Source organism: Chiloscyllium plagiosum, chromosome 12 (assembly GCF_004010195.1).
Source record: "Chiloscyllium plagiosum isolate BGI_BamShark_2017 chromosome 12, ASM401019v2, whole genome shotgun sequence".
Taxonomy (NCBI): Eukaryota; Metazoa; Chordata; class Chondrichthyes; order Orectolobiformes; family Hemiscylliidae; genus Chiloscyllium; species Chiloscyllium plagiosum.
In genome coordinates this window covers 49,830,665-49,844,816 of record NC_057721.1, presented here as the reverse complement: position 1 = coordinate 49,844,816, position 14,152 = coordinate 49,830,665, and the positions used below count along the sequence as shown (strand labels likewise).

The window sequence follows — 14,152 nt, the reverse complement described above, 5'->3', positions numbered from 1 at the left end:
ATCTATAAGGCTCTGGTCAGGCGACATTTGGAGTAATGTGTGCAGTTTTGGGCCCCATATCTCAGAAGGATGTACTGACCCTGGAGCATGTTCAGAGGATGTTCACGAGAATAGTCCCAGGATTGAAAGATTAACATATGAGGACGCTGCATCTATACTTGATGAAGTTGAGAATGGTAAGGGGGGATCTAATTGAAATTTAGAGAATATTGAATGACCAGGTCAGAGTGAATGTTGGGAAGACGCTTCCATTGATAGGAGAGACTAGGACCCAAGGGCACAGCCTTAGAATAGAGATAAGGAGAAACTTCTTTAGCTAGAGGTGGTGAATCTATGGAATTCACTGCCACAGAAAGGCTATGCAGGCCAGGTCATTGAATGTATTTAAGATTTAGATAGATAGGTTATTGTTTGTGATGGGGATCAAGGGTTGCAGGGAGAAGGCAGGAGAATGGAGAAGAGAAACGTATCCGCCATGATTGAATGGCGAAGCAGACCTGATGGGCTGAATGGCCTAGGTTTTGCTCCTGTCTTATGGTCTTTCTTCATGTCAACCTAGATAATAATTATCAGCAAATATTTCACCAGTAACACTTATCATTCGTCCACACTCTTATTTAAGCAAGTTTCCAGTGAGTATTGAGTAGCAAACTCAGAAGTTGAAACCTGAGCACGAAACCTGCTAGAAACCTGCCTTGCATTATGACTCAGCTGGTTTCTGCCTAACCAGTTAAATTATCTGGGATCTATAGTAGCTTTCTATTAAGCTAGCTTATGAACGTTGATTTATCTTCAGTTGCCATACTGAAGCCGGTTGTTCACTGTCACTAAATATTGCTGGTAGGACCTAACAGTTGACAATATTTGACCAAAAATAATACCCACTTTGGTATAATTATTCTTAATTTTGAGGTTAAAGGAATGAGGTAGTGTAACATTTTTGACACTCAGGCTTTCTTCTAATAGAATAGTATTGTACAGAAATCCATTTGGTCCAACTGGCCTGTGCCAGCATCTAGAACTGACCTAAACCTTCCCCATCCTATTTCATCTGAACAAGTCATACCTATATATACATTTCTCCCTCCTGCTTATCCTTTTCCTTAAATCATTGAGCTATTTGCTCAAAGTCGTCCTGTATACTCCACGTTTCTGCCACATTTACAATAAAGAAGATTTTCCTGAGTTTATTAGATTTTTGAATGACTGTTATATCTAATAGAAGAACAAACACCTTCTCTACATCTAATCAGTAAAATTTTTCCATTGTAGTAAAGATCTCAATCAGGCAACATCACAGCTTTCTCTTTTTTTTTTGGAGAAAAGAGCTTTCAGCCTATTCGTTCTTTTCTGGTTAGTATATCCATGTGAATGGTTCTTACACTTCCTCCAATATCTTCTGTATCCTTTTTGTAATCTAGACACCAGAACTGAACACCATACATCCAGGTTAATTTAACCAAAGTTTCATGCAAGTTGAAATCAACTTCTGTTTCAGATACATCCATTGAGAAATTAATCATCGTGCTTGATTCACTGAAATTAATAACTAATAATGTATGGAAATATAATTGATTATTTCTGTCATCCTCAAGTGTGAAATGTTAGACAATGTACTCTTGTCGTTCAGAGAAGGAAGGCACAGTTGTTTCATTATGCTTGACAGCACAGTTACAATTTAGTATTTATCATGGTCAGCTTAATCCTTGCTGCCTTTTCTCATGTGTTCCTTTAAATATGCTCTATTCAAATTAGTGTGATATTGGACATCACAATAATTTTCCATTGTTTCTTTGTAAAGAGAACATTGTTTCCTCACCTCTTCACTTTGTTATTCTGTGAATCAGTTTCAAAATGTTATTATAATATGTGAAATAGGATGTGTAATTTATATTAAAATTTCAAACTCTCTTTAACTGCCCAGGTACAACTGCATCAGGGACAGCTCCTACAAACGTGGCATCTGTAATCACCGGCTTATCTTCTGCAGTTTCTACGTCATCAGTCACTTCTCCATCTCTAACCCCTTCACCGTCAGCGTCCATTTCAGTGACTGAGTCATCTAGCAGCAGTGATGCAAATACCACACAGTCAACCTCAACTGGCTTAGTAAACCCGCTGTGCACAAGCCAAATCACGGTGTCAGCATCTGGACTGCAGACAGGTGCCACTGCGCTGCAAGCAGCAGCTGCACAGGTATCCACTGGTGCTGGTCTTGCCACCAATCCAGGCCTAGCTGCCATGGCTGCTGCTGCAGGACTAGCCAATCCTAGCTTAATGTCAGCCCCTCAATTTGCAGCTGGGTAAGTTTTCACTCCATTCTGCCACTGGTGGATTATAATTTTGATTTATTTATGAATGTGTATTTTTTACAATATAAAGTTTCATATTAAGTCATCAAATAAAGACTTAATGTGCACAGTGAAGGAATTGAATTACTCAAGAACCATGGAAAATTAAGACCTTACCCTTTCAAATAAAAGTTTTGATAAATAAGGTGTTATATTTTTATGTGAGATGTGAAATGATCTTTCCTCACTTTTTCAGCCTTCACGTACATTTAAATGCTTTGCATCATCTTACTTTGAGGGAGAATCACCTCGGGCATTCTCTGTTCAAGACATTTGACCATGGACAGTCACTTGATATTTTCCATATGAAAGGTGTAATTATATAGATTTGGGGGGAACATCAGGGCTGATATTTGGACTTGGAATGAGTTAAAAAAAAAATCAGACAAACATTGGAAGGATGGGAGCAAGAGGTTATATGGATTTGCCCAAAGCATATCTTATTTTTTCCTCGCAGCAGCAAATGTTTATCGTGTGCATACAACTAAAGTCTGTATAGGTTGTAGTTTTCTCCCACAAGTCGTTTCAGATTTCTCCGAAAGTTTCAGTGCTCAATGCTTATATGAAGTTCATCAAAAAAAAATTATTTGCAAAATTCCATTTCCTGCTGCCTTCATGGTAGGCTTTGGCATTTTACTTAAATTCAGGATCCTATGATCAAAGGTCAAGTTGCATCATGCCACAATATTTTCCAGTGACAGATACAATGATGTATTTTGATGTACTTTAAATGCCTGCTCAAAACTTGAGACATACACATTGATTTTCGTTCCCTAGTTGAGTATAAAGAGACAGGAAAAATCCAGGTACCGCAAACTGAACATTAAAATAATGGCAACTCGGTGGGGCAGACCAGCTTAGAAGTTGAACCAGGTGACTCAGCAAGAGTTGAGGAGGCTCCCAGTTCCTGAGGTGGGCAGAACAGAAAGCGGGTACCAGTACTGTGATCAAAAATTATAATAAAACAATAAATATTCATCCGTCCCTCACTGCTCTCACCTCTGTTAGTCCCAACCACATCTACATGTACCCCATGCTCCTCAATGCTAGCTCATGGCACCTAGACCCTTCTATCCATTCTCAATAACTCCACATACTTCCTATGCTACCCTATGCCCTTTCACCCATTCACCATGGGCCCTTGTGCTCCCAGCATTAATTTAGTGCTTAGTTCCATGCACCATCTTTTCCTAACATGACAACTTATCTCGTATCACAAAGACCCAAGTACATATGAGAATACATAAAGACGTATTACTTACGTTCTATAATGCAGATTGCACTTTTTCAAGAAAAGCAGTCCCTTTTTCAAAAAAAAAATATATTTTGACAAATTGTGTCACTACTTGATGCTTTTGGAGAGTTTGACACTTCTGGACGGGTTGGAAGTTCCAAGGGATGTATGTATTTTGTTACGCACAATTTCTCTGTGGAACAATCTCAAAGAACACTTGCTATTGCCTCTTCCCCTTGAAAGGATACCTGGCTCTAACCCTAAAGTATTCGTGAAATTCATCCCCAAGGTCTTCTGGAACCATAACCACACCATTACTTCAGCTCTTCAAATGGATACCCAGGCCATGCAAAGATAAACATATGCACTGAGAATTGCTTTTACTTGTTCCAGGCAGCAGGCACCCCACAATCAGATTTGAGTAGAGGCTGCTGAATATTTAAATCGCCAGCTGCCTCAGTGAGCCACGCATGAGCAAACATACCATGCATCCCTGTCTCAATCCTCTGCAAAAATAGGAAGCACCAGTTTTGGGGCGCAGGACTTTGGATTTCAAATGGCTCAGACATGGTGAAAATCTGGACCACAGTCTTGAGGTAGGGGAATTGTTGATTGAACAGACGTTATGAGCTCTTCACTGTACATTGACTCTGGGCATTCTAATTGTTGTAGGGATAAAAATCATTGTAAAAAAGGTGCCACTGTTTTGACAAGTGAGCTACAGCATAGGTTATAAACAGTATCAGAATGTGAAATGCACAAGCCCTTGTACTTTTTCTGGGACACAAGAAGAAATAAAATGGAATGTTAAGAGTAACTCCCAAGTAGCTTAACTTAAAATAACAACCTTATGATAAATAGATCAAAATGTGAAAATTGTCTTAATTTTAAAGCTTTTAATTACCCTTTAGATCAATAATCTTTTTAAAAAATTAGGATTTACTGCATTTCTTAAAATAATTATTGAGAATTCCATTGTTTCATTGCTTCCTTTAATCAAATTTTAACTACCTCGCCGAAGCACAAACCACCCATTCCCCTACATTTACCCCTTACCTAACACTACGGGCAATTTAGCATGGCCAATTCACCTGACCTGCACATCTTTGGACTGTGGGAGGAAACCGGAGCACCCAGAGGAAACCCACGCAGATTCTTGTAGAATGCTATGTTTAAAAAGAAGGCATTTAGTATTCTTTCTTTTATTGGTCAGAGCACTGAGTTTAGGAGTTAGGAGGTGTTATGGAGGTGTAGAAGTGTACTGTACCTTTAAGAAAGTTAAAAGCTATCAGAACTACCTGACAGCACCAAGCGTTCTGAACAATATACAATAAAACCTTGTCGTCCAGCAGCTAGTGTAATTAGGCCCAACAGTTTAAATTATACCACAAAAAATAGCAAACTCCAATCAAGTTTGAATTTCGCATATTGATAATATTAAATACCAATGGCACAATCCGATGCTTTGGGCATATAAGACAGGAAAAACGGGAACAAATGAAGGAGAACTGCCAAGCCACCAGTATGTACAGACTGCCTGAAAAATAGCTCTCAAAGGTATATTTATTGATTAGTGGCCTGTGAAATATAATCCCAAAGAAGACAGAGGAAGATACAAAGAGAAAATTCAACAGCTGGCTGGTTTTGAAATTTGAATTATTGGTAAATCCTAATCGGGGGTTTTATTGGACTAGTGTTGTAGAAGGTGAAGGTAAAAGACAGGTTAGAGGAAGGAGTTGTAAGTGGTTGTTAGTTAAGTATTCTCTGATATACTTTAAGAAATAAAGTTGTTAATTTTTACTTTAAATAGTGACTTTTGGGATAGTTCTAGGTGTCTCGAATTTTCACATTACTGCATGGGATAAATCTTTTCTGTGTTGATGATTTAAATTAAGCAGGGTGGTTTACCTGTGCCATAACAGGAAGTCATGTTGCAGCTGTATAGGACATTGGTTAGGGCACTTTTGTAATATTGTGTGCAATTCTGGTCTCCCTCCTATAGGAAGGATGTTGTGAAACTTGAAATGGTTCACAAAGGATTTACAAGGATGTTGCCAGGGTAAGAGGGTTTGAGTTATTGGGAGAGGCTGAATAGGCTGAGGCTGTTTTCCCTGGAGCGTCGCAGACTAAGGGGTAACCTTGCAGAGGTTTATAAAATCATGAAGGGCATGGTTAGGGTAAATAGACAAGATCTTTTCCCTGGGTTGAGAGAGTCCAGAACTAGAGGGCATAGGTTTAGGGTAACAGGGAAAAGATATAAAAGGGACCTAAGGGGCAACATTTTCACGCAGAGGGTGGTGTGTGTATGGAATGAGCTGCCAGAGGGAGTGATGGAGGCTGGTACAATTGCAACATTTAAAAGGCATCTGGATGGGTATATGAATAGGAAGGGTTTGGAAGGAAATGGGCCAAGTGCTGGCAGATGGGTCTAGATTAGGTTGGGATGTCTGGTCAGCATGAACGAGTTGGACCGAAAAGTTTGTTTCCGTGCTGTACATCTCTATGACTGTAAAAGTTTTCTGCTATTGATTTCAAGATGAGACTCCTCACCATAATTCTGACCATTTCTCATTAAAGAAAGTGGTATCAATTGGCAGTTAAAACAGAATATTGGAAACACTCTGCAGATCTTGCAGCAGTTATGTCAAGAGAGGGAGTCAACATTTCAAGTCTGTGACCTTTAACCAGAATTGAGAAAAGTTAGAAGTGCTTAAGCAAACAAAAAAGGAAGTTAGGACGAAGGATAAAAGACTGAAAAGTGAGGCCTTGAGAACTCCAATTATGTTTCTCAGAGAGGGACATGAAATAGGATGTACATGGTTCAGGGCCCTAACAATGACAATGGGAGAATTCGTGCCATCCACTTTCAGAAGACCAAGAGCAGACTGGGCAATTATAGAACACTTGCATTCAGTATGCATGCATGACCCTGAGCTTCCTGTTGCCTGTCATTTTATTTCTTTACCTCAGTTACATGTTGAGCTTTTCCATTGTTGGCTTACTGCAATGTTTGAATGAATCTCGATCCAAATTTGAGGAACAGTAACTCATCTTTCAACTAGACATTTTACAGTCAGATCATAACCTCTACCTCCATTTAGTTTTGTATCTTTTTTTCTAATTTTTCTCTTTTGTTTTCAATTCTGCTAATTTGCTTTTGGTTGCTACTTTGGCATTTACGTTCCCCTGTGCACATCTTTGATATGTTTACTTGTATCGTTGCCATTCCCTTTGTTTTTCTACTCTGAAATATTCTGTCATTTAATTTTTCCTTCCCTCCACCCACTCCTAGATTTCACTGTTTGTTATTCTTCCAACATATTAAGCTTTCTAAAATGTTATTGTGTTTGTAACTTCACTCCGTTTTGATGAAAGATAACAGACCTGAAATGTTGGGCAGAATTTTACAAACAGGGTGCATGGACTGCTTGGCTCATGAAGAAAATTTAGCTGGAAGGCAATACACTCCTTGAAAATCCATTGCAGGTGGGCTAAATTAACCAATAGTGGGACTGCTGCTCCATTTGGGAGTAAGATCCACTGTCGCTAATATAAGACCATAAGACATAGGAGTGGAAGTAAGACCATTCAGCCCATCGAGTCCACTCCGCCATTCAATCATGGCTAATCGGCATTTCAACGCCACTTACCCACACTCTCCCTGTAGCCCTTAATTCCTTGGGAGATCAAGAATTTATCAATCTCTGCCTTAAAGGCATTTAGCTCTCGGTCTCCACTGCGCTTCATGACAATGAATTCCACAGGCCCACCACACTCTAGCTGAAGAAATTGACCCCCTCTAATTCTAAGACTGTGCCCATGGGTCCTAGTATCCCCGCCTAACAGAAACAAATTCCCAGCGTCCACGCTTTCTAAGTCATGCATTATCTTGTGAGTTTCTATTAGATCTCCCCTCAATCTTCTGAACTCTAATGAATACAATCCCAGGATCCTCAGCCGTTTATCTTATGTTAGGCCTATCATTCCAGGGATCATCCGTGTGAATCTGCTAGACACGCTCCAGTGCCAGTATGCCCTTTCTGAGGTGTAGGGCCCAGAATTGGACACCGTATTCTAAATGGGGCCTAACCAGAGCTTTATAAAGTCTCAGTAGCACATCGCTGCTTTTACATTCCAACCCTCTTGAGATAAATGACAACATTACATTTGCTTTCTTACCTGCGGACTCAACCTGCAAGTCAACCTTCAGAGAATCCTGGACTAGCACTCCCGGATCCCTTTGTACTTTGGCGCTATGAATTTTCTCACCATTTATAAAATAGTCCATGCCTGTATTCTTTTTTCCAAAGTGCAAGACCTCACATTTGCTCACGCTGAATTTCATCAGCCATTTCTTAGACCACTCTCCTAAACTGTCTAAATCTTTCTCCAGCCTCCCCACCTCCTCAGAACTACCTGTTTGTCTGCTTAACTTCGTATCATCGGAGAACTTCGCCAGACCCCAGTCCCCTCATCCAGATCAATAATATATAAATGAACAGCTGCGGCCCCAACACTGAACCCTGTAGGACACCAATATGGTTGTCCAGCAGTTCTGCCATTCCCTGTAGTGCCAGAACTCAGTAGTGGGAGTAGCTACAAGAAGCCTGAAGAAAAATAGGAAAGTAGTTGCTGGGTCTTTAGGGCAAACAAGGGATCCCAGAGTCAGGGACATAGAAGAGGGTTTGGGAGGCCAGGTTCTATAGGCTTTCAGTGCAGGAGGAAAGAGTGAATGACATCTTAGAGGTATTCCCCTTCCTTCACGCGTTCATTCACAGAGATCTTTGAAAATGATCTGGCCACCCCCACCCGTCTGCCTGGACTGTTCATACTATAGCATGGGCACTGTATAATTCATGTCAAATAGGCTTCTTAACAAGGTTACTTGTTAAGAAGGTTACCTTTAATTATTCAGGTAAATATGGCAGCCAGGTAACTGATTTCCGTGCCCACCAAGCATGTTCTCAGGATGAGGTCAGAGGTGACTGGGCCAGTCTCACAATCTATTTTATGTGCCTTCATCTGTAGAAGATAGACCTGGTAAACGAATGTGAAATCAGTCTCATTAACTTCACAGGTACTATCAGAACGGCTGTGTGTTTCCAGAATTTTCGGCTACTATTTCAGATCACCAGTATATTTAATATTTTGTTTTTGCATTTATTTGGGCCCATTCAGTGAAGTTATGTAATGTTGATATGAGAGCAAACTGTTCTTCATCTTGTATAGTTGGTGTTTCAGGGCATGCGGGAAGTATTTGAGGCGATTCATCAAAGGTGAAACTTCACCATTCTTGAAGTGAGCTGACGCCATCACCTTCCAGCTGTCAAGTTTCTAAATGTATCTGGGACAGGGCCATAGTGCCTGGTGTACGTCTAATTTCTGTAACTTTTCGGTTGTTGTTGCATGCATATTTGGGTTTATTCAGTGGCATGGTTGAACTTTTGGAAGTGCCATCTAGCTTCTGGAGTGAAGCCAAGATAATTGGCTTAGAGTTGTGCTCTGAAACTTAGTGAATAATTCTATTTATTTTTTAAACATAAGAATTGTTACCATCATGGTAGCCTTGTTACAAGATAGGTAACCCAGATGTTTGGATTAATCATTCAGAGGCATGAGTTTAAATCCCACTATGGAAGCTGACGAATTTAAATTCAGTTAATTAATTAGTCATGAATGACAATTGTGTGATTCATGGTGATTTTGATTCTATCAAATTATTATAAAACCTCCTCTGGTTCACCGATGTCCTTTAAGAGTTCTCACCAAAGTGAATAAGATCATGAGATAGTGGATAGGGTGAATGCACGCAGTCTTTTTCCCAGGATTGGGGAATCAAAGACTGGAGGGCATCAGTTTCAGGTCAGAGGAGAAAGAATAACTTTTTTACATAGAGATAGTTTGCAAATGGAATGAGCTGCCAGCGGAAGTGGTTGAGACGGGTACATTAACAACATTTAAAAGGCATTCGGACAAATACATGGATAGGAAAGGTTTAGAAGGATGTGTGCCAAGTGCAGGGAAACCGTGTTAGTTTGGATGGACATTTTGGTCAGCATGGGCCAGTTTGAACCAAAGTGCCTGTCTCCATGCTGTCAGTCTCTATGACTCTATACCATCCTCACCCCAGACAAACAATTGAGGTTTCCAGGTCCTTAGCAATGCATTTAACTTTTAACTGGCCTTTAAATTCAGCTACTGCATTTCAAGCTATTTGTATCAGAGCTATTGCAAAACCTATGAGTAAAATATGATCAACAAGGTATGCAGCAATGATCTAGGAACTGGATTTGACATGGGAATAGCACATGACTGAAATACTTCAAGAGGTGGCTCACCACCACTTGAGGACAAGTCAGGATAAGCAATAATTTCTGCCCTTGCCAGTGACAATTCACATCTGTTGAATGAATAAAGAGCATCAATAGTTTGAGAGTGCTGGAAAAAGTAGAGAAAATCATGACAGTACTAGAAATTGTAAGTGGTTGCTAAATTTTTTATCAAAACCTTTAAAATATTCAATGAACTTCCTTCTTGTTGCCAGCAATAATGTTGATAATTTCTATTGTATTCTGATAATTTTTACTGTTATGCAGTGCAAGGCATATAAATATTTTCCAGAAAAATTATTTTAATAAAATAAATCTAAAGTAAAGTTTTTAATCTTTGCAGAGGTGCCTTACTAAGTCTGAATCCAGGGAGTCTTGGTGGTGCTCTTGGTCCAGCATTAATGAGTAATAGCACACTGGCAACCATTCAAGGTCAGTAACTGTAGTATCCACTGCCTCCTATCAGACTAGAAGAGCTTTTCATAGAATGTGCACTAGCCTATGCTTTTCAAGTTGATGAAAGAATGATGTACTCAGTGTTTTACTGCTCCAAGATGCTTTAGTTTTAATGAATATCTTAATATACTTTAAAAGTCAAGTAAACATCTCATTACTTTGTTGGAAAAATTGCTTTCAGTATTTATATTCATGTTTATAACACTTAAGAAGTTAGAAAGAGACAAAATTATTTGCCACTCGACAAATGGTTCTACTTTTTATAATAATCACATGAGATTGTTCCTTCCTTTCATTACCTGATGAAACTTTTCAATGGATTAGTGGAAGCATTATATTAATCTGATGTGGCCCAAAACTGGTGTAAAATGACAAAGTCTTTGATATTCTGGAAAGAGACAGCCAAGTAATCCAGACTTTCTCAGAAGACTGATCCAAATAGATATTCAGAAACCTCTGAATGTTTCAAGTCCATCTTCTGCTAAAATTCATAATCAGATATTATTTTCCAGTACTTTAAGTAGTCATAAATTAAGTGCATTATAAACAGTGTCAAAGTTCAAAATTTGACAAGAATGGGAATTTGATATAGAGAGGGACAGAGAAAATGCTTTTTTATCTCCAATACTTGTTGTGGTTCATGATACAGGTAAATATTTGATCTGCTTTACCTATACCTTCAGTCACATTAGTAAATGGTTTGAAAGCAATAAGCTGAGTTGAAATATATCTATTTGCAGGAATAAAAATTGAAGTGCTTGTGATATGCCAGATGTGCAGCATTTGGTGGTTTTTAGAGAACACTATGTTTGGGAAAACATCAGTTTGAATTGTTGGATTGGAATTCAAAGTCCGGACATTGCAAGATATCCTGGAGAGATAGAATCATGTGGTCATTTTCCCTCGGGATACAGCCCCACATACCCCTAACATTAAGAACTAGCACAAATCTGTTTACTGGTCATGTACAGGCAAGTTAGGCAGCAAGAATGCAATAAGTGCAGTGCCCGAGGAGCCTCTGCCTTTACCATTATTGAACAGGTGCAAGCTTCTTGCTGCCAGCATGGATGAGGGCAAATTGGGTGTTGGATAAGTTAAACAACCACAACACTGATACAAAATGCCTTTCAACTGAGGGAAATGGAAACTAATGTGGTATTGGTAGGGTGTAGTATAGTTAGGAGTAATTACTATACTTGGGCAGTTCCAAAGTTGTGTTGCCTGCCTGATGCCAGGGCAAATCTTTTTGCAGCTAGAGAAGCTTTTGGAGTGGGAGGGGGAGGATCCAATTATCATGGACCATGTCGGAACCAGCAACCTAAGTAGAACAAGGAATCAGGTTCTGCTGAGGGAGTTTGAGGAGGTAATTTTTTTTATTTCTTTGAGAGATGTAGGCATACTGTCAAGACAGTATTTATTGCTCATCCCAAATTGCCCTTGAGAAATTGGTGGTGAACCATTACCTTAAACCACTGTGGATTTTGTGTTATATGTTCAGCATTAGACATGAAGTGAAGTCAAGTGTCAACCAGAATCTTATTGAACGTCAGTATAGGCTTGCAGACCCACATGTCCACTCTTTATACTGTTTGTTACATTCTTACTCTGAAACTAAATGTTTGTCTGTCTCTAGTCACTTTAATCATTGAATTATAATTTACTACAACGGTTGAGATAAAAATTGGGAAAAATAGAAATAACAACCTTAATTTGAAATCTGACACTCCTCTCCCTCCATGTAGGATGCAGGTTAGCTCCTGTACGGTGGTCTTCCTGGTGACAAAACTGACAGAGTACAAGGACATGAAAAGAGAGGGAAATTACCCTATTCATCTACAGTGGTGCTTAATCTTGTGCAAACTAATGTGTGAAATTATATCTTGTTCATTTATATAGACTATACACACAAAGCCACTTAGTTTATGTTGGCATTTGGAACATTTTTGTGGTGTTTCCCTTAAAAGAAAATGTATTGTCTTAATCATGTATAAAACGATTTGAGAAAAAGACTTCTTTTGCCCATTTATGAAACGACTTGAACAATTTCTGGATCTCCGTTCCCTTCAGCCCCATCCAGATTTATATTCTGCTTTTATTTCCCCTTACACCTTTTCCAATCTTAATCTTTGTGGTGTTTTGTCTATCTCCTCTGATCCAACCCTGTCTGAACCTGAATGGTTCAGTCCCAGCTTCACCTCTTCCAGTCCCTCTGTAATGAATTTGGGCAGAAGCTAAGCTCTTCCTTGGTGGCTTTTTTCTCCAAGTCCACTTCTTACATCAAGAATTACATTCTCCCCCAAGACAATTTTATGGAGAGCTGCTCCATAGTACCAGACATCACAATTTTCTGCTCTTTCCCTTCCTCTAAACAGTCCCCTCTGAATGTAGAGCACTCCATTCACTCACGTTTAAACCTAACATTGTCATGAAGCGAGCCAACAAATTGGTGCTTTAGTTTGGCAAAATGACCTTCTATAAGTCTATAAGAAATAGGAACACGAATAGGCCATTCACTACCTCTGTCCTCCTCTAGGAGAAAGTGAGGTCTGCAGATGCTGGAGATCAAAGTTGAAACTTTATTGCTGGAACAGCGCAGCAGGTCAGGCAGCATCCAGGGAACAGGAGATTCGACGTTTCGGGCACAGGCCCTTCTTCAGGCCTCTGTCCTCCTCTGCCATTCAATAGAATCATGTCTGATATGATATTCCTCACATGCACTTTCTTGCCCTTACCCCGTCCCCTTAGTTCCCCTACTGGTCAAGAATCTATCTCCGTCTTAAGTATACACACTGATTCTGTCCTGGCAGCTCTCTGTAGCAAGGAATTTCAAAGGTGTCTGGAAGAGATTGAACACCCAACTCTCAGGCACGTCACTGGGCCCCTGAACATCAAGCCGTTATTTCAAAGAGTGTCACTTACACTGTATCTACGACTCATCTAATGCCTTCCACCAATTTAAAATCCCTGGCCCTAACAATCACCTTGTCACCATGGGTGTCAGTTCTCTCCATGTTCTCTCCTGAAGAAGGGCTCATGCCCAAAATGTCGATTCTCCTGCTCCTTGGATGCTGCCTGACCTGCTGCGCTTTTCCAGCAACACATTTTCAGCAGTTGAGGTCTTGCCAGTCCACATCAACTGCCCAGTCCTGTTGATGCATTCTGCTTTTGCTTTTAATCACTTGGCAATGCCTTCCATTTGGTAAACAACCATGGATTCTAACTACATCTGCCTATTTATGTAATATTAGACAGCACAGAAGCAGGCTGGTTGATCCAACCAGGCCACATTAGTGTTCCTCCCTCTTTTACTCAACTGATACCAGTATTTTCTACTCTCTTGTGGTTATGCAGTCTCCCCTTACTTCATCAATAATATTCAATCCAACTCCCTATGATACTGGGTTCCACATTCTCACCAATCTCTGTATAAACAGTTTTATTCTAATTTCCATATTTGATTTTCCTTTTGGGTGATTGCTATATTTGTGCCCTTGGCCCTGCTTTTCACAAATGGAAGTCTTCTACTCTCCAAAGTGTCTGTTCTCAAAACCTCAATGATTTTTGTAGATTTCCACTAAGTCACCCCTCATCTATTTAAAGATAATCTATCTTATCCTGATATATCATCTATCATTTCTAATGTAATTCTCTACTTTTTTTCCATCTTGATCCCTGTCTCTATATCCTCTTTATGATTTAGTGACTAGAATTATACTCCAGGTATGGTTTAACCAAAGCTCAATATGGTTTTATCATATCTACTTAATTCTATCTGTCTAAAA

General features: G+C 39.6%; 1 protein-coding gene across 3 annotated transcripts in view; it reads left to right on the top strand.

The window, feature by feature from the left end:
- The window catches only part of pou2f1b (POU class 2 homeobox 1b), a 113,208-nt gene that overhangs the window by 77,373 nt on the left and 21,683 nt on the right, over positions 1–14,152 (top strand). For 2 of the 3 annotated variants that reach the window (XM_043701018.1, XM_043701017.1), the window contains 2 exons: positions 1,925–2,303; positions 10,258–10,346. In XM_043701018.1, the coding sequence (XP_043556953.1) occupies positions 1,925–2,303; positions 10,258–10,346 (468 nt within the window). Of the gene's footprint in view, positions 1–1,924; positions 2,304–10,257; positions 10,347–12,112; positions 12,945–14,152 lie in introns of those variants that run through there. The other variant, XM_043701016.1, reaches the window with a different exon arrangement.